The following is a 25,274-nucleotide window of genomic DNA, read 5'->3' on the forward strand; positions in this document are numbered from 1 at the left end:
TTTATTTTTAGTAAATAACAGTCTTGGATCAAGTCCCCCTTTTATCTCAGATTCCTTCTGTTGACTCGTATTGACACACCTGCTAACGCCATTGTCTCTTCCCTGTACAGAAAAAAAAAAAAAAAAAAAAAAAAAACATGTTGATCCCCCTTCTTGGGGATCTTCGTGAGCATGACTCTCTGGAGTCAGTGGTTCCCCATCCCAGGGTTCACTGCTCCAGAGCAGTCGTTCATGCGGCGTCTGTCTGGTACATTCCAGCTGACGATGGAGTCTTGGGCCTTCTGTGACCTGGTGAACACCGCCGCCTCCGGGCGCGGGCACGCTTCCCAGCGCGAGCATCCTGCATGGGAGTCGCGTTCTCACGTTGGCCATGGGTATGCAAACTCGACGGACTTTCTGGTTCTTAACCTTGGAACGGATGTCATCGTCCAGCCTGGACTGGTCGACGATATGCCGCCCTGGTTTCCAACCCCGTTCCTGGTACCCATCCCAGTCTCGCTTTGGGCAGGTGACAGAGTGACATCTTCTGATCCCGAGGAATTTGTCGACTTCCACTCGCCTAGACCCAAGCCTGGGCAAGGCTTCGTTGCCACGTTGCTGTTCGTCGGTGTTTGGTGTTTCGTTCAAGTCCCCTGGGCCTTGATTGCTTACTCACGGCAATTGTTCTCCGGACTTGATACCTTGATTGAGTGGATTCTGAAGGTTCTCGAGGGCCAACCACAGATTGCACGTGTGCAATTTGTGGTTGAGGAGGATTCATCTTCTTTTGACAAGAAGATGGATATTCTGATCGGAGGCCCAACGGAAACGGACGAAGAAATTCTTTCTTGGGTGATGGCTGCAGACAATCGTCCCGAGTCTGTGTCTCATGTGTCTGTTCTCTCTCAATCCGGAGGTATCTGGGTCCACCGGATCACCAAAGGTCTGGGAGACGAGCAGCCATTGGACCCAGAATCGGCGCGCAATACCACCGAGCCGGCTAGCACTACGGATGACGCTCGCGCAAACATGGTCTCTCGGCACCCCTGGAACTCGACTGATCTCTACGCCTCCGACCATGAAGATTCTCCGGCTCCGGCTGGGAGTCCGATTGGCAACGGTGCGGAAGATGAGCGTCCCGATTCCACCCCGGCGTACTTCAAAAGGAAAAACCGTCCATCGCAAGCAAAGAGACGTCGCGATGCAAAGAGAGCACGACAGGAAAGTAAGGAACTTCAACATTCAAATGTTTTAGCCTCTTACGCTTCCAGTGCTTCTCTTGCGATGCCTCCGAGCTCGACGTCTTTGTCGGCTTCGGCTCCGGTTTTTGTTCCTGGTCGTTTGGCGGAGCAGGGTGATTCGCAGAGTGGTCCTCTTTCTCCGGCTCCCTTGTTCGCAGATGTGGGCATTGATCCTCCTACGGACTGTGGTACGACTTCGCCCGATGACAACGCTCTTCCCCAGCGGTCCCACCGCGGTCGTCGCCGTCGACGGCATCATGCCTAGATGCTTCGATGGAGGTGGGACATGTATCAGCAACAAAAGTGTCTGAGTGGGACACCTTGAAAGAACTCCTCTCTTCGGAGGGTTGTTTAGGTCCTTCTTGGCTGTCCTGCAGCGCTTTTGCTTGCTGGTATAATGCTGTGTGTTGGGGCCGCGTCAAGCGTCCTCGGAAGCTTTTTGTGGGGGTTGGGCTTGGAGATTGAGTTGACTGGCCAACATGTAAGTAAACTCCGAGCCCCTCTTGAGACACCACCACTGACAATATTTACTCTAGGCATTAAAAAAAAAAAAAAAAAAAAAGGAACAGAACAGAGTACAGAAAACACACAATACATAACAGAAAATCCAAAAAAAGATCTGCTCTCACTTTTCTCTCACATTTCACCTCAGGTGAAAGATCTCCCTTGCGCCGTTCCTATCTCACGCCGCTTTGCTTCGATTTTTTGTTGTCTGGGCTCTGGGCTTGCCCATTCGATTTCTGTTCTTCGGGCCTCGACCACGGCCACCCTTGCAAGATATTCCCTCTCTGCGCCTCATTGTCCAATTGAGTCCCAGTCCAGGGCCGCGACCATTATCCCCAAAAGCAAAAGTCGCATCGGTCAATCATTCTCCATGGCGAGTCGACTGCATCTTTCAGTCGATCATCTTGTCCTCGTCTGTATCAACAATCAAACGGACAGACTATGGCGCGATCGTGCTCTTCACGCCCTCTTGATCGTCTTTCGCAGGTCTTCAATCCAACCCTGCTGGGTTCACACCGACTCTGTGAACACTGTTCCATGTACTGCCTCGGTGACTTCAACATCTATGGATACAACTTCATTTCTCGCCACAGCCTCTTGGTAACGAGGTCCTGGCTGAGTTCATTCATTCGAACATATCTTTGCAAGAAAACAATCACTAAACCTGCTTGGTTCCATATTCCAACAACTTGACCCCGAGGTCATTCTGATTTGCATCAATCGTTCAACCGACATGGAAACAGCGTCAGTTTTTCCAAAAGGCCTCTGGGGGGAGGATCTGACTGGACAAAACTTCCCATTCTTTGCATCGGATATCCTTTATCTTCTACACTAGCAAGCTCGGCACACCATCGACTAAATCTACATGCCAACTCTACACTTCTCTCATGATATCTGGGGAGATCTCGGCTGGCTCATCAGCTTGATGGTGGTTTGAGGCGGCAATATGCTCTGCTTGTCCATTCAACATTCTGTGCCGTGAACACAACTTGCCATCTTTTGCATTGGTCATTTCCAGGCCTTGATTGCAAGGATTAAAAACGAAAAAAAGAAAGACATCCACTGAGCTTACGGGACAGCTTCAGTTGGACGAACATTGAGAGAAAACAGAACAATTCGACCTCAATTTACCATCACCCCACATCTACCAATCAGCTTGAATTGAGCTATTCTCCATTAGACTATGAGACAAGCCTTTGCTGGATCAAGAACGTGATGACAATCAATCGGAATTTCGACTTCAATCATGCTTCCACTCCAATCCAACAAAATCAGGAGTCATTCATCAATCCAATTTTGATTTAATCGTCTTATTTTCCTTCCAAGGCTTGTCAGGCAGGACCACACTGGAAGATGAACCATCACTAATGCTTTTGTACTTTGTGCGGTTTCGGCGCGATTTCCAAATCACAAGGCTGCTCAACAACATGCTCATGAGCCAATTCAGCCTGTCTTCCGGCTTCTTCTTTTCTTTTCACGGGCCTTGAACTAGGTATTTGCTCCTAGAAGACCATGGACATCATCTTTTGTACCTTCGCTGGAAACCCACTTCCTGTGTTCGTCAATCTTTATCAACGTCTGTCCTCCCTTCAGACCTTGGAATAGATCTCTTCCGGACAGACATGTCGACCGGAATTATTTTCCACATTCATCCTCCTTGGGCAGCAACAAAAAGCCCTTGATGAGGAACAAACAAAACAAAAACAGAAATTCTTTCTGAGAAAGCTGGAAACTATGGTATGTTATGGTCGTCATCACTTCGGGTTCCATTCGCTGACCATTAGGGTTTTCCAGGACCCGTGACTTCTTCCATCGATTCATCCGTCCTCCCAGCGTTTCCTTTCTTCAACCGGGTAAACTCCGTTTTTGGTGCATGATCTACTGATCATTGAGGGATATGAAATATGGGACGTGGTACAAGGAGATATTAAAACTGGGATGAACATGCATGCCATGTTCCGGGCGTTGTGTGGGGTTCCTTGATTTTGTTTGTACAGATCCAGCATACCGAGCGGATCATTTTTTGTTGTTTCAGTGATACCCCACAAAGCATAACCTCATTTGTTGATTTTTGACTGTCTTGTCGCCTCAGTCAATTCAAAACTATTGTTCCGCTGCGATTAATGGTCCTGTAAAAAGACATGTTCAAGAGTAGCTGTGCTCCAGCTATAGTAGATTCAAAATAGAAAGGAAACATGCAGTTGAGAGCTAGCAACTGGTCAACCCAGGTATTTTCCTCCCAAGGCTCTGTATATCTAGGAGTGGCAGTGCGTCATATGGGAAACGACGACATGCGGTCCCATTTCCACCAAAAAGTGGGGATCTGGGCTCAAAATGACTCCCAGAGAGATGCTATCAAGAGGCAGTGGCTACATAGGAAGTATAGGCTCCAAGGCTTTGAGACGATGCTGACAGTTGGGTGTTTTCACTGGCTCGAAAGAACAGGCATATTCAATGTGATACCACTCGGTATATGAGAACTGCTACCCGTCATGGGACCAAATACAGAGCAATATAGATGGTAGTTAGGTAGTGTGATACACAGCGCCACTTGATGGCGTCTTGTAAGGTATATTATTTAACCCGAGCAAACGACACATGGCCATTATGCTAAAAACAAAGACTTGTTTTAATAATTTGACAGTTATCCTAAATAGAGAATTGGACATATGGCACAGAAAGCTACATGACATGGCACTTCCCCCTTCGCTTACGACCTCGCTCCTTAATTGTGTTATCGTTCCAATCCTGAATGCGCCGGCGCCATTCCTCGTTTGTTGGTGGCGGTAAGCTAGTGGGTTCGGTTGAAACCCGCCTGTGGAAAGACCGCTGTCTCTGAGGTATCTCATGCTCATCATCTGCTGCAGTGGCCTGCCCATCTTCATATGGCTGTGGGATGTGGAGAAGGTTTGGTGATGATACAGAGTATGGGAAGTAGGCATCTCCAAGTGCATCGCCCAGCGCCGAGGCCCTCAAGTATGGGAGAGGCATGCTGGTTTCTTGCGGAGGCAGTTCGGCGGGATACACAGCAAATGTAGGCGTGGTAGGTTGGATCGCTGGGTGGTGATGTGCTAGAGATCCTGTTGTAGCTGGATGTGAAGCAGATCCATGGTGTTCTGGTGAGAAGTTGTTTGTGAACGAATCTTGGTGAACCAATTGTTCTGGGCTAAAATCTCTGCCAATGGAATTTCCCCTGCGCCTGGCGTCAGTCATAGGAGCTAGTCTCTGTAAATTGACAGATTGTGGGCGTGGGCGGATTGGTTGCTGCGCGACACGAGCTGTTTCTTCTCTTTCAGACTGAAGGGTAGAATTGGCGACATTAACTGGAGAGAGAAGCATTCTCTGTAGATCATCCGGCAACGGGTCCACTGTCTCACGTTTGTAAGGAGGGGGTGGTGGCACCCAATTATCGGCGTCGCTCTCATGGGGAATGTGTCGACGGTTGGGGGAATTACGATATCGAGGGTCGTATCGCCCCCGGGTTGATGCAGCCGCAGTGGCAGCTCGATGGAGAACTTCACTGGAACGAGGCTGCGTATTGTCATATGGAAGGTCAAGTACATCGCCTCGAGAATTCTCGCTTGGCGAGGTAGGAACTGCAAGACTGTTACGGCGGAAGTGAAGCGGCAGAGCTCGGGATTGTCGAGTAATCGCTGAATGACCAAGGTCTGCGAATGTCGTAGCAGTATCGCCACGATGTAGTCGTGTTCGCCTTCTTTCAAGCTCAACTTCCGTGGCCAAGGAGGAGTCCGGCTCCATAAGAATCTTGGGTGGCATTTCTCCGACTTCAATATCAAGCTCAAGCGTTTCGCCGTTCATGGTAGAGCGCTCAAAATCAAGTAGAAGGATTCGACCACCGTCGACAGGGATATCTTCTTCGCCAAAGACCTGTGGGCGCACACCACCAGGCGCTACCGCGACGAGTCTCCGGCGGCGTCTTGGGTCCGAGTGTACCCAATGAGCGGATGTGATCCCGTGCATGTCACTCACCCGTCGCCCCCGGATCAAGATTTTAGGTTGTTGAACGATCTTCTGAAGCTGTGCCAGATTGTCGCGAGGCGCGCAACCTCCATAATGATGACCACCACCAATCTGGGTACCAGTGATTTCACTAGTGCCCAGGCCAGGCATCCCATATATCCATAGTTCTGAATCTTGGAACCCCAAAGCAGAAAGCTCCCCCTCATCATCCGTGGCCGGTCTCATGCTTGGCCGCATTTCCCGAGACTCGTCTGTGAAGAATGGACTGGCAAAATAAACGATTCCCGCATCATTGTTTAATTGAAGCGCCCTAAACGCCCCCAATTGTTTGTCATATCCCATAACCCAGTGGTCATCACCTTGCTCATGACCAGCAATAAGAGAGGCGTGAGTGATACGACAACCGATTGTTTCAGGAAAGAGAATTTGTGTTGTCCACATTCGCATCTCGAGTTCTTCGGGTGAAGCGTCGGTTCCGGTCTCAGTATAGAAAGGAGGAGTGATGGTGACGATCCCTTCAGCCATAAAGCCAAGAAGCATCGCTCCATCGGGGGAAAATGAAAGTGCATCGACACGGAGACAACGCACCGCCCGACGGTCGGTTGGCAAAGCCTCTTCACCCACAGCGTATACCTCAATACTATCCTCAAAGGCTAAGGCTAGCACACTACCTGCTGGAGAGAATTTGATGTCCCTGGGAGCGTCATTCAGTGTGATAACTTGAATATGCTTGGCTTCATCGTTAGAGAGCCGGTAGATATGAACTCGATGTGTAGAAGACAAAACAGCAATGAGAGAGCCATCATTGCGGATTGTGGCTCCCAGTGGCCGCCTTCGAGTCTTAAGCTCGTGCTTGACGACGACTGGATCGGTGGCCACGTCTAGTATGGCAATGCGAGAAGAGCTGATGCAAAGTACCATTTGACCATTTGCTGAAAATGAGAATCGAAACACTTCACCCTGTGGGAACGCCGTAGACGAGCTCATAGAACTTGAAATTAGTCGTACGAGAGTTTGTCGGGGCCGTAAAAATGCATCAAAAGCGTTCTGCCTGACCTCTTTGACAAATTGGCGCCTAAGTTTACTAAGGTTTCCCGCCTCAGAAATAACCCCGCGAGCCCAGGAAAATGATGGACATTTTGACAACTGATAGACATACAAAGCCGCGGAATCGGACGCATGCTTCCATTTTCTGTTTAACAAAGATAATGATGCAAATGTATTGGCATCGGAAGCATACAGTATGCTATTAAAACAGTAAGAATTGCAGTCAATGACAGTAAGGCCACATGTCGGACGAACACGAGGTTGCGACTCCCAGATCAGACAGAAACTTACTGCTCAATCACATTAAGTGGTAGCCGGTCAAAGGACGTGTTGAGGCTAGGTAATTCAGAAGAGTCTGCTTGATGGACGATAGAGTCCTCGTAGAGGGAGGTATCCTCCATGATCACCGCTTTGTACCTACATACAACGGATCAAGTACGCCGCAGGCATTGTTGAGAAGAAGATAGATGACCTTGTGGCTGTGCATTTTCTCGCCCCATGAGGCAATGCGGGACACCAGTAATGAACTAACTCATGCCGATCGCCTGCATTGTCCATGCCAAGTCCAAAGATAAAAATAGATAGAGCCTGAGGCATGAATCTATGTCAGCAATTTCACGTGTAATGAGTCATCATTCCCCACATGATGGATCCATGGAGCCCGCAGTCGCAATTTTTGATAAGAAAATGAGATCGCCGGATTTTAATATCTGGGGAGACTTTGTACACAATGATGTGCATGTAGGTTTGACATACAGTCCACTGGCCATTGAGAGCTCCTAATTCGATCCTTGCCCTCTTCTCCCTATCTTGCAGACCTCGTGCTCATACCCCTCACTCTGTCCAACCGCTAATCGGCCGACTCCGAAAACACCCCGACCAAAATCTCCAAATCACGATCCTTTGCTTCCTCTGTATTAGCAATCGGCATAACTCCCTCACACTTGGGCGCGCGCATCATGTCACCTGCACCAGCCCAAGTCAATTCCTCTTCCAAGCTCCCATCTCCCGGATTCAATGCCGGCGCCCGACCCTATCGTTCCCACAAGGTCCGCGCCTGTGACTTGTGTCGCAAGCGCAAGTCTCGATGTACCGTTGATATTCCCGGTCAATCCTGTCTCCTATGCCGCGTGCAAGGTGCCGACTGTCACTATCAAGAGGAAGCCAACGCGGATACTTCGATCTTGAGTGCCTCGGACTCAAAATCCTGGCCGGGACCTACAGTGATGGATGCCATGCCTGGGCAGAAGCGTAAGCGCAGTTCCGATGAACTAGCCCACATGGGTCAGAATATCCCGCCCCGGCAGCCGATCAATGGGCCCAGCCCCCATGGAACGACTTCGTCGGGTGGACGTCGAGGAAGTGATCCGCGGCGGAAAGATATGGACGATCACCAGAATGAATCAGTTCTCATTGTTGGCCCTATGGTAGCTGAAGATGCCCAAGTCATTGAAAAACACATGCCTCCAGAGCGGACGAGTCAATCTGAAGAGCCCAAGAGTCACCCGTACAATATCTACTCTAGCGATCCACGGAAACCAGTGCTTTACACCACAATCTCGCGGCGAAGGAAAGGCATGCGGAAAGGAACACCTCCTGGTGAGAACCAGAAGGAGGTCCTCGAACAAATACTCGGGCCGTTTAAACACGACCTAGTGAGGCTGTATGTTGACCGTTAACTTCCCCATCCCCCGTTTTCTACCTACTAATATCTCCCTCTCTAGCTTCATTGATCGTTTTAACGTTTCTTTTCCAATCTTTGACGGAGAATCCTTTTGGGAATCATACATCGCCGAAGACCTACACGACCCACCAGCTGCACTAGTGTGTCAAGTTTATTCCATGTCCCTCGTATATTGGAAACACACCCAAAAACTTGCGTGTCATCCGAAGCCCGACGTTCGATATGCGATCAACATGACTGTCGCCGCGTTGCATGAGGAATTCTCAGCCCCCGGGTTGGACACAATCAGCGCTGCCCTCATCGACCTGACTGGACGACCCATTTTCTCCATGACTGGCAACGCCGTCAGCTGTGGCCGCATGTTATCTTTGGCAAATTGCCTTGGTTTGAACCGTGATCCTAGCAATTGGAAGCTTTCACCAGCAGAAAAAAACCAGCGGATTCGTCTATGGTGGGGAGTTGTGATTCACGATCGCTGGTAAGATAATTCCGTTTTTCTTCTGGCTTGCAACAAACCTGACAATAAATAGGGGGAGCTTTGGCCATGGTGTCCCACCTCAGATTTCCAAAAACCAATACGACGTGCCTCTACCTACCGTGGACGTATTGGTCCCATCAAACCTCCGCACTACAGAGCGTGTGAGAGCAGCACACTGTCACATCTACCTATGCCGGTTGACCGAGACTTTGGGCGAGCTGTTACCACTGGTCTATGGGTTGCAACACAAACCCGCACGCGAGACATCCAAGAAGCTCAGACAAATACGAACAGATCTAGATATATGGGAAGACTCCCTACCGGACTGGTTGAGAGGCCCCACAATACACACCGGAGAACGAATATATGGAGCAAGCAGCTTGCAACTGGCTTTCTTAGCTGTCAAAATGCTTGTCAGCCGGGTTGAACTAAATGTAAGCCGAAGAGGGGGAAATCGAAAGGAGTGATCTCTAACAACCTTACAGGAAGTCAACAACTCTGAAACGGAAAATACCGAGGCACGACGTTATTTCCAAACGGAATGCAGAAGGTCAGCAGAGGAGATTGTTGGATTCATGACCTCTTTGCGAAAGAGTAATTTTACAGAGTTTTGGCTACCTTGTACGTTGAAGCATTCTCTCTGGTCATTCCTTTTTTTTCCCTAATTTTTTTGACAGATAGCGCCTTTCACCTCACATCAACGGCAACATTGCTGGTTCGTTGTGCATTTGAGACCACCGACAGTGAAGTTGCACGATCCTGTCTTTCCAACGTCGAGACCTTGCGCTCAGTCTTGCGTCGTGTGCGGGAAGAAGAAGACTGGGATGTAGCAGACATGTGTCTGGATCACTGCGAACGCATTATGCACCGGCTTCCTGGAACTGGTGCCACAATGGACCAGGCATTCACAACCACAATGGCAGACAGCGGGCTGGTCAACCCGGCCGCGATATCGCTGCCTGAGACCCAAACTAATAATGATATCGTCGACGACATGATGTCGATATCTAATACTTTTGGAACGATGGACGGTTTCCCCTTTGACATGACAGGAATATGGGATGTCTCCGTCTTCCAAGATGTGAACCTGACATGATCACATCATTGATACGCTTCTAGATTCTTATTTCAACAATATACCCTGGGATCCAAAGCCCAACGACCTTGATATCAATTCAATCTCAGTCTTTCTCATATTAAAATTTCTGACTAAAATTTTGTACAAAAAACAAACAAATCCCCAAACGCTATTTTACACTCGTTCATTAATGATCAGAACGAACCCCTGATGATCTGGTAGACAGGGAAAAAAGTAATTGGCTCGTGCCGATTACTGATCCTTGGAGCCAGCACCGAACATGCCTGTGAAGGAGCCCTTCATGCTCTGCATCTGCTCCTGGCGGGCCTTCTCCTCCTCGGCTGCCATCTCAGCGAGCCATTTCTCGCCGTTCGCGCGGATCTCCGACTCGATCATCTCGTAGTTCTTTTGACCACGCTCGCGGATCTGATCCCAAAGCATCTTGCCCTGAGCCAGACCCTCGGAGGGTGTCTGCTCGCCGTTCAGGGTGGCAGAAGACTTCAAGCCAAGTGCAGCAGCAAAGTTGCCCAACCCACGCGAGGGCTTCTTCTTCTGCTCCTCGGCAAGCTCCTTCTCAAAGCGCTCACGCATCGCCTTCTCGCGCTTGGCGAACTCGGCGGGAATTGGAGTGCCATCAAACGACTTCAGCACGGTACGCACGTCCTCAACGCCCATACCAGCGAGGTACTCCAAAAAGGGGATGAGGGCGACCAGCGTCTTATCTTTCGGATCTCCGGTCCACTTGTCCAGAACAATGGCGTTCTCGGGCTGGTAGCGGGCGTGCTCCTCCTTAGTGTCGATGAGAATAACCTTGGAAAGGTCACGGTTGAGGTATTGTAAATCCTGGAAGACAATTAGCACCCTATGACTGGAAGAGAGGAAAAAAACCAAGTTGGCATACCTTGATGTATTCTCCATCCTTGTATCGGGTCGCCTCGCGGAACAGGGGCCAGCGGATGATGCGGTAAGGGTCGAGTTTGCGTAGGACTTGGTCAGCCATCATACTGGGCACACTGGTGAACAGAACGAGCTCGTAGTATTGATTCAGGTAGCGGAGGAAGTAGTCGACACCAGGCCGCTTGGCTACCCGCCATCCGTGCTCACGGGTCCATTCGCTGTGAACAAGGAGGTCTTCAAGACTGAGCACCAGGGTGTATGGCTGACGCATCTCGGCGTCCTCATCCGGAAGCAGCTTGGGGAAAGCAGGGTCCTTGTAGTAGCTGGTGAGATCGCTGGTGCGGGCCTTGATACGGCTGTACCAAAGACCGGGGCTCCATCCGGATGGGATGTCAGGGTGTTGGCGCTCCTCCTCCTCGGTTTCCCAGTTGCGACCCAGGTAGCCCATACCAGCAAGACCAGCAAGCAACATGGTTGCGTATACTATATTGGCCATGCGGGCCTTGCGGCGGTCGATAGATGTCTCATATCCGCCTTTGGGGATGTCACCACCTCCTCTGCCATCTGTGCCGTACTCTTCTGACTGGGTGGGGTCTTCTGTGAGGTTCAATGGTCCCTTTTTCATACGACCTTCCAATTCTGCGGCCAACGTTGATGGAATACCTTGTGTCAGATCAGGGAGAGGCGTCTGTGGGGGTTGTTCGACCTAGAAAGACAACGTCAGAGGGGATTTCTTTCCGTAATGGGTAGAAAGAACGTCTCACGGGTTCAGAAGGCTGTGTAGGTTCGGCTTTTGTATCAAACTCAGGTTGCTCTGCGGTGAAGTCTTTTTGAGATGGTGTGGGAGTATCCGGCTTCTGGGATTTGTTCGACTTCGCCCTTAGCTGGATACCCGGGGAAAGCTTGTAAGCAGCGTACGGCGAGGGCCGCGCCGACAGGGTTGATACCCGAACAGCAGAAGCGAGGACATTTGGCCTCGTCAGAGGCAAGACTGCACGACTCAGCATTGTGTATTGGGACTTGGAACAAAACTGTCCTGAATGATGGGATGAACGACAGTTTCCCGTTAAAAGTCGGCGCGACTCGGTACGGCGGCTCATCCGAACCACCCGTGCACTTTGTTTATATATCGACTCCTTTGACCATCGAATCCTCTTCTTTTTTTCTTTTCTTCTTCAGAAAGTTCACCCAGACATTAATTTGACCTATCAAGCATTTCTTCTATGCATGCCGGGTTGTATTAGCTGGGGAGACCAACGAAGATATTCTTCATTCCCACTACCAAGAGCGCAGCAAAGGATTTTCCCGTGAAGCTGCGCTCCGATCGTGGGACACAAATCTTTTTAGCATTTTTCTTTTTCTCTTTTACCATCTGATTACCAGAAATATGATCTATCTGTCCAAATCTAGACTCGCTCGTATCTCATAGAACTCATCTGCATACATTCCAATCATGGGGTTCAAAAAGAATATGCTCCGTTTCGAGGAGCAACTCTCCGATGTCGACTCTGAACCAGACGCCGAACCTTCGATATCACTGCGATTCCCTTTCCTCCATCTACCATCCGAGATCCGCCTACGCATTTATCATTATGTCCTGTTCACGCCGACCCGGAAAAGCGCATTGAAGCCCACTGGCAATGTTGGATCTTCGGCGAAGAAGAGCAAACCTCTAGCACCATCCTCGCACCGCATCGCCCTTTTCCGTGTCTCGAGGCAAATCCACGACGAAGCCACTCACTACTTCTATTCAACCCAGATATTCCGTGTGTTCCCCGTACAGGACTTCTTGCGCATGCCCACAATCCGGGCTTTGCCTCGACGCCACCGCTCTTCGATCACCACAATCGAATTGATTGTGGGATCAAGCTGGACTGCACCCCCAAAGTCATGGATTGTAAACCAGGGCTTGGGGTTACATGACATGGAGCTTGTTCGCACATTGAAAGTGTTTGTGCAGTGTGACCCTTCACAACCTGCATTCGAGGGCTTTCGCAAATCGAAGGATTACTATACCGATTTCTGTGGCAAATTATTACATCAAATCCTGGAACGTTTGCCGGGTCTGGTTCAGGTCGAATTCGATGCCTGGCCATCTGTAGAGAAGAATGGACCTTTGATGACTCGCTTGCTCACGGAAACCCGCGATGCTCAGAAAAATGTCCTCTGGGGCCCTGATAGAGGCTGGTCCGACACTCAAAATGACACTCACGAGAAACATGACTTCAATGACGTGGATGCTGCCTTTGATGGCCTGCGAGCCTACTCCTCTGATATTGCCGAAGCCTTGAGCAACTCGCTTCAGACAGTCAAGTTGGAGTCATAATAACCCATTGTTCGGTGGATATTGTTCATATTGTTACGATTTATATACATTGCGCGGCGCATAGATCATATGAAATGAAATTATAGACACTTAAATACATTTAACAATAGCTCACATGCCATTCTTATTGACAATGAATTTATTATTGTTACGTCAAAATTTGAATAGATTTCATTCATCTGTTGGTCTGGTTTGGTAACATAAAGCCCAACCAATCAGTAATAATTAAAGTGGTTTGATTGGCACACTTTTCTACCTCTTTAGAGATCTTCATCAACTTCCATGGCAGCACCGTTTGTGTCTTCTTTGGATGATTGCCGTGCCACCGAAGCTTCCTTGTCAATCATCTGCCGCGAGACGGCAACAATGTTATCCTCAATCAACTGTTGACTTACGTCCTCGATGTCTGTAAAGAGTCAGTCTCTGTTATGGGGGATTGTTGTCACAAAAAAGGGGAGAAAAACATACGCTTCTTGGGATCGACCTTGCCAACGTATCTCGTTTTCAGTTGATCCTTGCTCAGCTCCGTCTCTTCCTTGATCCGCTTCTCGTAGCCCTCTGCAAGAAGAACAAGCTGCTTCATGCGGTCCACGTTGTGTTGGCCCTCCTCATGGAAGTCATTCATCTCCAAGGCCTCGGTCCATACGTGCTTGTGAAGGTTCATCAACATGTTCTCTTCCAATCCCGTCTTACGGTAATCAATCGCAATGCTGTAATAGTGGCGGTTGAGACCGTGGATCAGAGCCTGGATAGAAGGCTTGTTGAGGTGACCCAAGTTTGATGTAGTCTGGCGGGGCTCCTGACCCATGACTACCGTCTGAGGCTGGATGAGACGGAATGCGTCAATGACAACCTTGCCCTTCACTGACTGGATAGGATCGACGACAACGGCAACCGCACGCGGTGTGAGCTGCTCAAAGGATTGCTGAGTGTTGATATCGACCGAGGAGAGCCAGCAGCCAAAACCGGGATGCGAGTGGTACCATCCAACGACGGTTTCTGGTCTGTACGAAACTATCAGCATGGGGAAGTCCTTTGGGATATATCAGCTGATAGGCTTACCGTCCCGTCTGTCGGAGCATTTCCATCATTCTAGTTTGGAACACGGGGTCCACTGCCTCAACACTGACACCAGTGCCACTCTGGGGCATAGCAAAAACGTCCACTACCCGAACTGTGTATTCATCAACGAACTCGCCCAGCATCAGACCCATGACCTCCATCGGAACACCGGCGCGGCCATGTCGTAGCATCTTCAGCAGAGCCAAGGAGGAGATGTGGACAGTTTCGGAGTTATCAATCAGGTTTGGGGTATCCTAAAAACGGCTCTCGTTAGTCAATGTAGATAAACATGGTGAAGCTAGGCTAGAGTGTTGCCATTAATGCCTCCCAACAAGGGGATTAGAGGTCATATCCAACTTACACCACCCGGAGCAGCGCCTCCCATCCCCATGCCTTGAGCGGCTTGGAGCATCCGGTTAAGGCGATCCATAGTTAAGAGATATCCGACAAGACTTGATGAAGCGAGAGTAAAGAGGGCGAAGCTATCGCTATTTGGAAGCTCCGGAGCAAGTCGATTTGTCTCTAGTAGCTTGGTATTGCGGAAACAGTATTCAAAGAAAGATACAAGATAGCGAAAATCCCCGACAGATGTGATATTAGCGAGAAGATAACAAGGTTGTCGAAGACGTGTTAACTGATGATGAGCAAAGCCGTGGGAGCTTTGCCTGACGAAGGCGGTGTGTGTTTCGGTCGGCTTCCGCTCCCTCGCGGCCGATTCTCTCTCCTCTATCTATTCTTCAAAAGCCTGAATGAACAATGACATTGGCTTGCTATTGTGATTAAGTTCTACTACCTAATCTTCGCATTGCGGGATCTGGTGACAATAGGTGCCATCGCTGCCTATTTACCCCCCTGGGAGTATATTTGCATTGCGCCTGCAACTAACGCTACTTCATTCCCCGGATCTCACTTACACTTCTTGAACTTCACTTTATTTTCTCCCACTCTCAACCAAGTGATCCTGAGTCGCTCTCTGCAACATGGCTTTGGAACCTATCTCTGATAGGCTTCTCGGGTCTAAAAACAAGAAAGTTGCTTACTTTTACGACTCCGATGTGGGCAACTATGCCTATGTCTCGGGCCACCCCATGAAGCCTCATCGCATACGCATGACACACAGCTTGGTGATGAACTATGGCCTCTACAAGAAAATGGAGATCTACGTGAGTACTCTTCTATTATTTTTTCTGTTTAACCCTTCCACTGACAAAACCAGCGTGCGAAACCTGCCTCAAAGTATGAAATGACCCAGTTCCACACCGACGAATACATCGACTTCCTGTCCAAGGTCACACCCGACAACATGGACCACTTTGCAAAGGAACAGAGCCGATATAACGTTGGAGACGATTGCCCCGTGTTTGACGGTCTCTTCGAGTTCTGCGGAATCAGCGCCGGAGGCAGTATGGAAGGCGCTGCGCGACTGAACCGCAACAAATGCGATGTTGCCGTCAACTGGGCTGGTGGTCTTCACCACGCCAAGAAGAGCGAAGCAAGTGGCTTCTGCTATGTCAATGGTATCGTGCTTCGGTCTTCAAATGTCTGTCTCGGAAGCTAACATCCATGTAGATATCGTTCTTGGAATTCTGGAGCTGCTGCGCTTCAAACAGCGAGTACTCTACGTCGATATTGATGTTCACCACGGCGATGGTGTCGAAGAGGCCTTCTACACAACTGACCGCGTCATGACCTGTTCTTTCCACAAGTACGGCGAGTACTTCCCTGGTACCGGTGAGCTTCGCGACATCGGTGTTGGGCAGGGCAAGAACTACGCAGTTAACTTCCCTCTCCGTGATGGCATCACTGATGTCACGTACAAGAGCATCTTTGAGCCCGTCATTAAGAGCGTGATGGAGTGGTACCGCCCCGAGGCAGTGGTCCTTCAGTGTGGTGGTGACAGTCTGTCTGGTGATCGCTTGGGCTGCTTCAATCTTAGCATGCGAGGACACGCCAACTGTGTCAATTTCGTCAAGAGCTTTGATCTGCCAACATTGGTTCTTGGCGGTGGTGGCTACACCATGCGCAACGTTGCACGGACATGGGCTTATGAGACCGGTATCCTTGTCGGAGAACCCCTGGGATCGGAGCTGCCATACAATGATTATTATGAGGTAAGATTCTTGTTTCTTTTAGACGAACTCATACTAACTAGATTAGTACTTCGCTCCTGATTATCAGCTTGATGTTCGCCCCTCCAACATGGATAACGCCAACACCAGAGAATATCTGGACAAGATTCGCAACCAGGTTGTCGAGAACCTCAAGCGCACGGCATTCGCTCCTTCAGTCCAAATGACGGATGTGCCGCGTAACCCCATGTTGGATGGCATGGACGACGACGCTGATGACGTTATGGATGACCTCGATGAGGATGAAAACAAAGACAAACGGTTCACACAACGACGATTCGACCAACGCACGGAAAAGGCTGGTGAGCTTAGTGATAGCGAAGACGAAGAGGAGAACGCTGCCAACGGTGTTCGTCGCCAACCAGGCGCCATGCGTCGTCGCAACCAAGTCAACTACCGAAACCTCGAGCCGGACTCTGGGCTGGATAGTGGCATGGCAACCCCGCAAGATGGCTCATCTGCGGCTGATGGAGAAATGGATTTCGCCCTTGACGCTAAGATGGCCGATGTCCCACGCACTGAACCCGAGGCGCCTTTTGCCGCCCCGGAAGCTTCGCACGCTGACGAAACCCCCATGACTGATGCTGATAACATGGCTATGGAAAGTGAGGAACAGGAAGCCTCCGCTACCTCTCAACGCCAATCTCATCCTCCTCATGATGAAGATACTACCATGGAGGATGCTGCTGTTACTGTCGCTGAACCCACTACCTTGGAACAGGCCCCGGCGCAAGCGTCAACGATTGAGGAAAAGCCTCTGGTCGAGGGCTCCACTGCTTCCCCTATGCGGGCCCAGTCCCTTCCAAAAGAGACCCCCGATTCTAGCCTCGAAAAGACTGCCGAGACTTCTGCTCCTACTGCGGACACTGCGGCAACGGCGACCAAGGAAGAGAACGTGGAATACACGGCAGAACCCAAGAAAGAGGAGTAATCGGCAGTGATGCAAAGACGACAATATCGGACCTGGCGCAACGGACAATGGCAGAAAGGTGTTATCGGTTTAACAGCATGCTCGCATCTTGCTTGACACTTAGGGGCATTACTCGTGGCGGAATAGCAGACTCAATTCGAGGTTTAACCTCGAAACGTTTGGGGGATGGCGGGTTGCTTTTATGAACTTTCAAGGAATCATTTCCCATATTTTATCTTCATCCATGTGCTATCTGCTTTTCCTTTTGCCTAGTTTTTTTTTAAAGGTTGCAAATGTATTATTCAGTGAAATGCAATCCTCCAAAACATTACAACACTTCAACCTTAGAAGTATACTTTAGATGCCTCAGGCATTAAACTTTGCCACTACTCCAAATTGGGTTAGCATTAGGGCAAACTAGATGGGGCTAAGCAGCCAATCACCTCCCAACGCCAAGATTTTACGCACTTTGCCCACTAAGCGAGAAAGCACACCTCCAGTTTGGATCCTTGACGTTCGACCTCTTGTCGCCAACCTTTTTCACCCAACTTCGTTTCGTGATCATCAGCCATCATGTCTAAGAGAGGGTGAGTCTCCCAGCGATTCCGTCCGTGGCCCCATTCGATTCCGAACCGACACAGAATTTTGCAAGCATGGACAAGCAACACAACACCTTTGTTTCGCGAGGATAGAATGGGACTCGGATTGGGAAAAGAACGAAACGACATGAACGAAATTCGCTAACGGTTAAACAGTCGTGGCGGTGCCGCCGGCAACAAGCTCAAGATGACTCTCGGTCTGCCTGTGTACGTCTACAAATTTCTTATCGTCTAGTCTGTTTCGAATGCGCCTTTTCTTGCCCGCCGAATCCCACAATTTATTTCCAGTCGATCAACGCCCTCAGAAAAAACATACACCATGCAACAATCCGAAAAGATCGGCGGGAAGAAAGGGAAAAGAAAATTGGATATCCACTTTCAGCATTCGAAACACGACTTCTTCAAGATCTAGAACAATTCACTAACGGGTCCTTTTTTCGTCAAACAGTGGCGCCGTGATGAACTGCTGCGACAACTCCGGTGCTCGCAACCTGTACATCATCTCCGTCAAGGGTATCGGTGCCCGCCTGAACCGTCTTCCCGCCGCTGGTGTCGGAGACATGGTCATGGCCACCGTCAAGAAGGGAAAGCCCGAGCTCCGCAAGAAGGTCATGCCCGCTGTGGTTGTCCGTCAGAGCAAGCCCTGGCGCCGCCCCGACGGTATCTTCCTGTACTTCGAGGACAACGCAGGAGTTATCGTCAACGCCAAGGGTGAGATGAAGGGTTCCGCCATTACCGGTCCCGTCGGAAAGGAAGCTGCTGAGCTCTGGCCCGTACGTTATACACCCCACCTGGAAATGGATTCCTTTCCATTTCCACGTCTCCGATCCAAAACTAACACTTTTCTAGCGTATTGCCTCCAACTCCGGTGTCGTCATGTAAAGAGAGAAAACCCGAATTTTAAAGAAAAAGAACGATACCAAACCTCAAATCTGCTTGGGACCTGGAATGCGGTGCATATGAGACCATAGGATTAAAATGGGAGCTGGACAGGTGGTGTCCATTTGACGAAATCCAACTGTTTATTTTAAAGCCGGTTTTATCCTCCATCTAGGTGTTTTCTCCCCCCTTTACTGGCAGCTCTTGGAAGTATTACTTTAAAATCACATCCTTTTGCAACGCCTTGCCCGTTACCTCGAGGGCTGGCCTAAGGGTTTTAGGCAAGCTGTATCGGAGGGGACATGGTCCTGGTTGTTTCTTCTTTGTCCGATATATGAACTCTGATATGACCACCAATGGCTCTACGTAGTCCCTTCATAGACCCTTTGTAAACGTACTTGATCTCTGTACAACTGTCCAACAAGGCATAATTTCATGAAGGTCGCCATCATACGGTTCGATATCTGGATGAGAGTTGAAAATATATATTGCAGAATATGTATCCAAATGCAAACCGCTCATTTATCCCATGCTATTAATACAATTAAACTTAAATCTACAACCCAATTATTTCTTCTGTCCATTCTGAGTCTTCTGTTCTGATTGGACTTTCCGAGTAGCCGTCTTCGACTGGGCACCACAAGATAAGAACCAAAGCAGAGCTATACCCAGCGTCACTAGCACGAGGATATGAACCGCCCACCAGAGATGCTGCACGCCAGCTGGACACATAGTGATCTCATAGCTCCACTCGCCGGCGACCTCATCAAACCACGCCGAAAGGAGGCCGGCATTACCGCCGAACTCCCCCATCATTGAACGGAGGGTCACCTCCCGGACAGAAGGGCCATCGATGTGCTGGCTCTTATTGAAGCGCTTCGCAGCCCACTTCCAGGCCTGAGACAAGCCGTCGTTATCGACTGTTCCAGTGCGGTTGACGAAATGAACGGTATCACAGCCTGTGTGGTCATGGCCTGTAAGAATTAGCCCGTTCCGGCCATGACCACCAGCAAGCGCATTCTTGTCGCCGCTCAGCCCAAATATGCCCTGTAGGATCGCGCTAGCGCTGAGTGAATCGCTGAGATGATTCTGCTCCTTGAGACCACCGTCAAGCCACCTGGGCACACCGTTGGGACCATCCTTGTCGTCAGAATCACGGAATGAGAAATATGGCCCGTCAGTGCACACGCCATCTTCCTTGTGCAGGGGTAGATGTGTCAAAAGCAAAGTAAACGCCGACCGGTCCTCGACCGGCGAGAGTCGATCGGCGATCAGCTCGTTCAGATAAGAATACGTATGGCTCTGGACCTCCGCAGAAAGTGCAGGGGTATCGAACATGAGGGAATTGAGGTTAATCAGGTGCAGAGTAGGGGTAACAAGCTGGTCTTCAGCAGGTGCAGACGAGGACAAGATGGGCGGGTGTTCGAACCGTACATCCCAATTCGCACGGCCAAACCCACGCTCAAATCGCTCCATCCGCGCCTCGCTGATGTCCCCCGCATATCCAATATCATGGTTTCCCGCGACATTGATCACGCGCCGGGCCCAAGCTCGATCCACACCCAGGGGTTCCAATGGCGGCGCATTGCTGCCTTCGCCCTGGCTCCAACCCGTAACACCGGTTCTGGTGATGTTGTCGTCGACCCGCTCTCCGCCACGGAACACACGATTCCAGTACCGGTGTCTGCGCCAGGCGAATTCGTCGTCGGAGATCCACTGGCTCCCCACCAAGTCGCCCAGGACGGTTGTGTGCGTCGGCCGGGTCCACCAAAAGAGCGTGCGGTAGATGTGTGCGAGGTAGTAGTCGTTTCCGAAGAGGTCGAGGCGTTTCAGGCCTGAGCCGAAGGCGCGTGGTATATCTTCAGTTGCGAGGGTATGGAGACCGGTTGTGATGTTTGAGAGGACGTCCTCGTTCAGCAGAGGTGAAGTGGAGGCATTGCCGATTGCTTCCTGAATGGCGCGCCAGTGGGTCTGCATGCGGGGGTATAATTCATATTCGGGGAAAGGGAGTGAGGAGTCGCCTTCCAACTGGGGGTCTGCGAGGACTAGGAGTCTGAAGATGGCGGGCTGACTGTTTGTGTCTGAGGTTGAAACGCCAAGGTGTTGGATAAGCGTGTTGATCACTGAATTATGGTATAGCTGCTTCTCACCCGACCGTGAGGCAGACTGTGGTAGAGGAAAGGCGCATCCGTTGAAAACTGGGTAGAAATAGAGGTAAACAGTGGCGGTCACTGTGAGTGGAAGAAGGAGCGCAAAGGTGCGGGAGAGCAGCCAGCGGAGGGACATGAGGGATCTAAAATGACAGAAGAAGGATAAATGTCATAAAGAACTATACAGCATATTGAAAAAGAGTTGTCTTGAATGGTGGAAAGGAGAAGATACACAAAGGGACCTCGGGAGGGAGGACATGGCTAATCGATAAAGATAGCGCGCACATATAGATGGTGACACCGGCTACAAGATTGACCTCGGGAACTACTCAAGACAAGATAGACAAATCATAGTCAATTTTTTATACACAATCTCACAATTAATGATCTTACTGTCAGGTAATATATTTAAAGTAAGCTGTTTATATACGTAGAACTTGTGTAGTGTAGTGGCCGCATACTGCCTGTAATAAGAGTTGGCGGTGTATTGGGCGGTGAACTCCATCCAGGGTTATGAGATAAGTGTAAACCAGCCATGTATAAATTATTATATCTACATTTGCAGACGCAATTAGTATAGGGAAGAACGCTCAGCTCCAGTCAACTTCGTGTCCATAAGCAAGTCAATCGTATACTATAAATCCCCCGACGACCAACGTACCTGCAATGACGAAATTGGCCCGAGTCAACAAAGGGAAGAAGTCTGAGCGAGGGGTATATCACATAAAACGCCAGCAAAAAGAAAGAAAAACAAAAATCACCAAGATATAGTATCCTTCGCATAAGTTCAAGCAAGGTCACACACAAATGAATATTCACTTGGATTCCGTCTTGGCCAGAGGATCCGGAAGCAAGGACGAGTGGCCGCCGTCAAAGTCTCCGAAGGGGTTAGACAGAGGTCGTTCGAGGCCTTTGTCTGTGTTGTTATTGTCCAGACTGCCGTTTGTGTCCTCGAACGAGTTGGCATCAGACTGACTGAGGTTCAAGCCCTGGATTTGGAGACCTGCCTCTTCCTCTTCCTCATCGATGGTCTGCTCGGTCTTGGTGCTGCCTGAAGCAGGCATCAGCTCCGGCGGCCGCTGGTTCATCAGCCGGGCCTGTTTCAGACTAATAGTCTTTTGCTTGTTGGTGGATTCAACAGCCTGTCCCATATCACGCTCAATGGTCGCTTTCATCAACGCTGCCATCCACAGACGACCCTGCTGGACATTGTCGACCTGGAAATAGTGGGTAGCCGGTTTTGTGAACTGCACGGTGCGCGAGTTGCCTGTCTTTGGGGGCACGAGCTTGAAGAAGAACGGCCCACTGCCGTCCTTGCTGGTCAGCGATTGAATGGTCGAGGGAGTAGTGAGCTTCGTGCCGCCAGAACTCTCCACGGTGTTGTTGGCATTGGCTGGCAACGCGGTTGAGCCGGTGATGGTTGCGTGTAGAGCGATGATAGGATCTTGATCTGCTCGCAGGACACGGTGAGCGGTGATATCGATCAAGCCTCTTTCCTCGGTGTCGTCCTCGGAATAGTAATAGGATAGACGACGACCGCGCAGGACAAACAGACGGGGCTTCCAGGTGGTCATCAAGTTGGAGGATCTCTTCTTCATCCATCCACTATAGTCACAACCATCCATCTGCTCACGCGGTGTCTTCTTCTCAAGACCCCGAGTATAGGCACTAGTCTCCTTCTTGGACTTGACGGTTCGAGGACGGACTACGAATCCTTGTCCGTCAGTGGCGGCCTTACCAGACCCATCTGTACTATGCCGTTCCGAACTCTTGGACGTTGCCGATGGAGTTGTGGATCCGGTGCGAGCAGAGGTGGGATCGGACTCCCGAGGTGAGTCAGGCGGCGCAGATGTGTCAATCTTCTTTCCAACAACGTCGGATATGGCACGAAGACCCATGGCTCGGCGGAACTTGGGCCCAGCATTCTTCAGTAACGGCGAAGCGCGAGAAGAAGAGCTTTCCGAATCACCTTTGCTGCCGACCAGAGGGAAGTTGGCGAAGAACCCACCACCGTTATTAGTTTTGTTCTCGGTGATTGACGATTGACTTTTATCCGTTGAGACGCGCGTGCTCAAGCTCCGCAGCCGACTCTTCGGTGGCGTGCCGTGATAGGCCTGGGCCGCGGGGGAGACACGATTTGCTGCTTCACGGATCGAGTCCACGCTGCTAATGCGAGAGTGACGCTTCGCCGGGGATATCACTTTATATGGATCTTCTGCATAGCTTGACGTTCGCGAGTGGTTGTTTGCACCGACTCCGGCGGACCCTCGTTTCTGTAGAACCCGGCGGTTTCGGCGCGAGTCAACCTCGGTGCCCGAGAAATAACCCCGATCTAGGTCATCAATCTGATCCGGAGTGCTGATATAAGAGTTGGCGTAAGAATCTGACTCAGCGGTCAGCGGTCCGCCCCGGAAACCACCCGGACTAATGCCCGCCGAGGTTCCTGGCCGAGCGGGCATGGATTGAGGGCCGGAGTTGAGGGTCCAGGACCGGTCGAATGAGGGCTTCTTTTGATGGTGACCAACGAAAACCGAATCAGACATGCCGCGCTGAGTGGCGTCAATGGAAGAATGCCGACGCGCTTGGTTGAGATCACGGATCGATGCAGCAGAAATTCTTCTCGGTGAATCATGGCCGTACGGAGGGGTATGCGGTGTCATGGGCGAGCTGTTGTTGCTGGCCAGTCGGGGGTGTTGCACCGGTGCAGAGGCTCGTGGATGACCAGCGCCAGTCTTCTCTGACAAGGTCGGAATCCGAGGAAGAAGTGGACCGGTGTGTCCAGCGCGAGATAATGTACGTTCATCGGAAGGCCCTGAGAAGCTGGAGGAGATGGAGTCTCTCGGGGCTTGCTGCTGACTGAAGCCCTTGGTATCTTCCTGGAATGCCTTGATCTTGTGCCAGGTCTTCAGCCGCTTGCCCATGACTCCAAAATCGAATTCCTTCATAAAAATGAAATCCTGATCCATATCAAGAAGCACATCACCGGTGATCTCTTGTTCCTCAAAGATGTCGCAGTGTTTGGGATCGATGCCGAGCCCGCGCAAGCACCTTGAAGTCTGTGCTTGATTCCATTTCCGCACCTCTTGCTCGGTTGGATGATTCTGCTCCTCGTCGTCGGTTTCATGTCCATTGATATAAGATGCCCTATGGCCAATATGACTGCTGTACTCGCTGCCGGAATCATTGATCGTCCTGTGTTCTTGAGTGGACAAGCTGTGACGTGGGGTATTCATATCCGTGATATGCTCGTCAATGACGCTCAATGTCTCATTCATGACCGGACTTTCTTCGCCGTTCAGATGATTGTCCATGGAACCACGAAAGGCTTGCTGGATATCGGCCGCCAGGCTTGGGCGAGGCAGCGGAGACGAGGCAGATCGATGCTGTGTGGGAGAAGGAGAAACAATTTGTGGTGACTGCATATCGGAGCTCGTGTGACGCGCTTGAGGGGTGCTTTGCCCACTCCCGACTGATGCGAACGATGAATCAGGCGTGGGGGATTCTAATTGTGTCGGCGACTCTACAAGTACTGGCGACTCGGCGAGGGTCTTTCTTGGGGGGCCAACTTTGGTAAAGTCTGGTTGCGCGCAAATATTAGCTGGGGAAATAGTCGGGGGGTTGGGGGTGAGGGGATTCTGGGGGAGGCGCATACTCGCAGGGAAGAGACCAGTTTGTCCCGTCCTAATGTTTCTGCCCAAATACCAGGCATCTCCAAATCCTTCATCCAACTCGACCAGTTCAATCTTGTCGCGGGGTAACATGATTAGTTCATCTTCTCCGCGCCCGCCAAATTCATCTAGTTTGGAGTGTTAGAAGCTGGAAAAGGGTCACCAAGATCGAGGCGTCGCACACGACGTCACTTACGAAGAACTTCCAGAATGTCGCCGGGACGAACACCCTGTGGTGGGCCCATGGTAACCATTTCTCAATATTCCGTGTTTCTAGTCAAAAGAAAACGCAAGACATGGCAAGGCCTGGGAACGAGTACGCAAATTGCAGATTGCAATTTCGCGCGTATCCCTCTGGAAGAGAGCAATGTGATTTGGTAGGAGGGAGAAAAAGGGGAGAGAATGTGAGGAAGCTAAAGAGAGATTGAGATTAGAGTAGGTTAAACAACTAGCGGGGCTCCGAGAGCACGAACCTCCGAGGTTTTTTTTTTTTTGGCAGATGCAAATATTGGGAGTACGGAGTGTAGATATATGATAAAAAATACTATGGAATTTCAAGAATTTGAATTAGGACACAGGTTATAATACCAATATAATACCCAATATCAAAAATTGCAGTAAAATAGAAAAGAAAAAGGTAAAAGTGACGTTTGCAATCGTAA

The 25,274-nt window shown here is 50.2% G+C and overlaps 10 protein-coding genes across 10 annotated transcripts; 5 read left to right on the top strand and 5 right to left on the bottom strand.

Moving 5' to 3' along the window:
• Positions 1-171: 171 nt before the first annotated feature.
• Positions 172-1,485, top strand: N7517_002759 (uncharacterized protein; the record flags this gene model as incomplete). The annotated part of the gene is made up of 1 exon (XM_056720489.1): positions 172-1,485. One exon carries the CDS (start codon positions 172-174, stop codon positions 1,483-1,485), a length of 1,314 nt encoding a protein of 437 aa, XP_056584624.1.
• Positions 1,486-4,406: 2,921 nt separating this feature from the next.
• N7517_002760 (F-box domain protein) lies at positions 4,407-7,202 on the bottom strand (the record flags this gene model as incomplete). Its single annotated transcript, XM_056720490.1, is given in 3 exon segments — positions 4,407-6,951; positions 7,044-7,161; positions 7,178-7,202. The coding sequence occupies 3 exon segments, from the start codon at positions 7,200-7,202 to the stop codon at positions 4,407-4,409; spliced, it is 2,688 nt and encodes an 895-aa protein (XP_056584625.1).
• Positions 7,203-7,711: 509 nt separating this feature from the next.
• N7517_002761 (putative C6 transcription factor) lies at positions 7,712-10,010 on the top strand (the record flags this gene model as incomplete). Its single annotated transcript, XM_056720491.1, has 5 exons — positions 7,712-8,415; positions 8,477-8,914; positions 8,967-9,348; positions 9,400-9,535; positions 9,592-10,010. 5 exons carry the CDS (start codon positions 7,712-7,714, stop codon positions 10,008-10,010), a joined length of 2,079 nt encoding a protein of 692 aa, XP_056584626.1.
• A 234-nt stretch (positions 10,011-10,244) lies between these two features.
• N7517_002762 (protein translocase subunit TIM50) lies at positions 10,245-11,896 on the bottom strand (the record flags this gene model as incomplete). Its single annotated transcript, XM_056720492.1, has 3 exons — positions 10,245-10,835; positions 10,894-11,595; positions 11,654-11,896. 3 exons carry the CDS (start codon positions 11,894-11,896, stop codon positions 10,245-10,247), a joined length of 1,536 nt encoding a protein of 511 aa, XP_056584627.1.
• Positions 11,897-12,342: 446 nt separating this feature from the next.
• On the top strand, positions 12,343-13,215 carry N7517_002763 (uncharacterized protein; the record flags this gene model as incomplete). The annotated part of the gene is made up of 1 exon (XM_056720493.1): positions 12,343-13,215. The coding sequence occupies one exon, from the start codon at positions 12,343-12,345 to the stop codon at positions 13,213-13,215; it is 873 nt and encodes a 290-aa protein (XP_056584628.1).
• Positions 13,216-13,386: 171 nt separating this feature from the next.
• N7517_002764 (proteasome regulatory particle lid subunit RPN11) lies at positions 13,387-14,872 on the bottom strand. The gene is made up of 4 exons (XM_056720494.1): positions 14,639-14,872; positions 14,278-14,531; positions 13,684-14,219; positions 13,387-13,621 (listed from the first exon to the last, which is right to left on the bottom strand). Exons 1-4 carry the CDS (start codon positions 14,705-14,707, stop codon positions 13,476-13,478), a joined length of 1,005 nt encoding a protein of 334 aa, XP_056584629.1. The 5' UTR covers positions 14,708-14,872; the 3' UTR covers positions 13,387-13,475.
• Positions 14,873-15,257: 385 nt separating this feature from the next.
• rpdA (histone deacetylase RPD3) lies at positions 15,258-17,337 on the top strand (the record flags this gene model as incomplete). The annotated part of the gene is made up of 4 exons (XM_056720495.1): positions 15,258-15,440; positions 15,494-15,794; positions 15,847-16,388; positions 16,435-17,337. 4 exons carry the CDS (start codon positions 15,258-15,260, stop codon positions 17,335-17,337), a joined length of 1,929 nt encoding a protein of 642 aa, XP_056584630.1.
• Positions 17,338-17,889: 552 nt separating this feature from the next.
• On the top strand, positions 17,890-18,797 carry N7517_002766 (60S ribosomal protein uL14; the record flags this gene model as incomplete). Its single annotated transcript, XM_056720496.1, has 4 exons — positions 17,890-17,903; positions 18,072-18,122; positions 18,364-18,688; positions 18,765-18,797. 4 exons carry the CDS (start codon positions 17,890-17,892, stop codon positions 18,795-18,797), a joined length of 423 nt encoding a protein of 140 aa, XP_056584631.1.
• Positions 18,798-19,007: 210 nt separating this feature from the next.
• On the bottom strand, positions 19,008-21,080 carry N7517_002767 (uncharacterized protein; the record flags this gene model as incomplete). Its single annotated transcript, XM_056720497.1, has 2 exons — positions 19,008-19,154; positions 19,404-21,080. 2 exons carry the CDS (start codon positions 21,078-21,080, stop codon positions 19,008-19,010), a joined length of 1,824 nt encoding a protein of 607 aa, XP_056584632.1.
• Positions 21,081-21,759: 679 nt separating this feature from the next.
• N7517_002768 (putative polarized growth protein (Boi2)) lies at positions 21,760-24,866 on the bottom strand (the record flags this gene model as incomplete). Its single annotated transcript, XM_056720498.1, has 2 exons — positions 21,760-24,740; positions 24,809-24,866. 2 exons carry the CDS (start codon positions 24,864-24,866, stop codon positions 21,760-21,762), a joined length of 3,039 nt encoding a protein of 1,012 aa, XP_056584633.1.
• Positions 24,867-25,274: the final 408 nt, after the last annotated feature.

The sequence above is a fragment of the Penicillium concentricum genome, assembly GCF_028827145.1.
Source record: "Penicillium concentricum strain IBT 3081 chromosome Unknown utg000001l_segment0_segment0, whole genome shotgun sequence".
NCBI lineage: Eukaryota > Fungi > Ascomycota > Eurotiomycetes > Eurotiales > Aspergillaceae > Penicillium > Penicillium concentricum.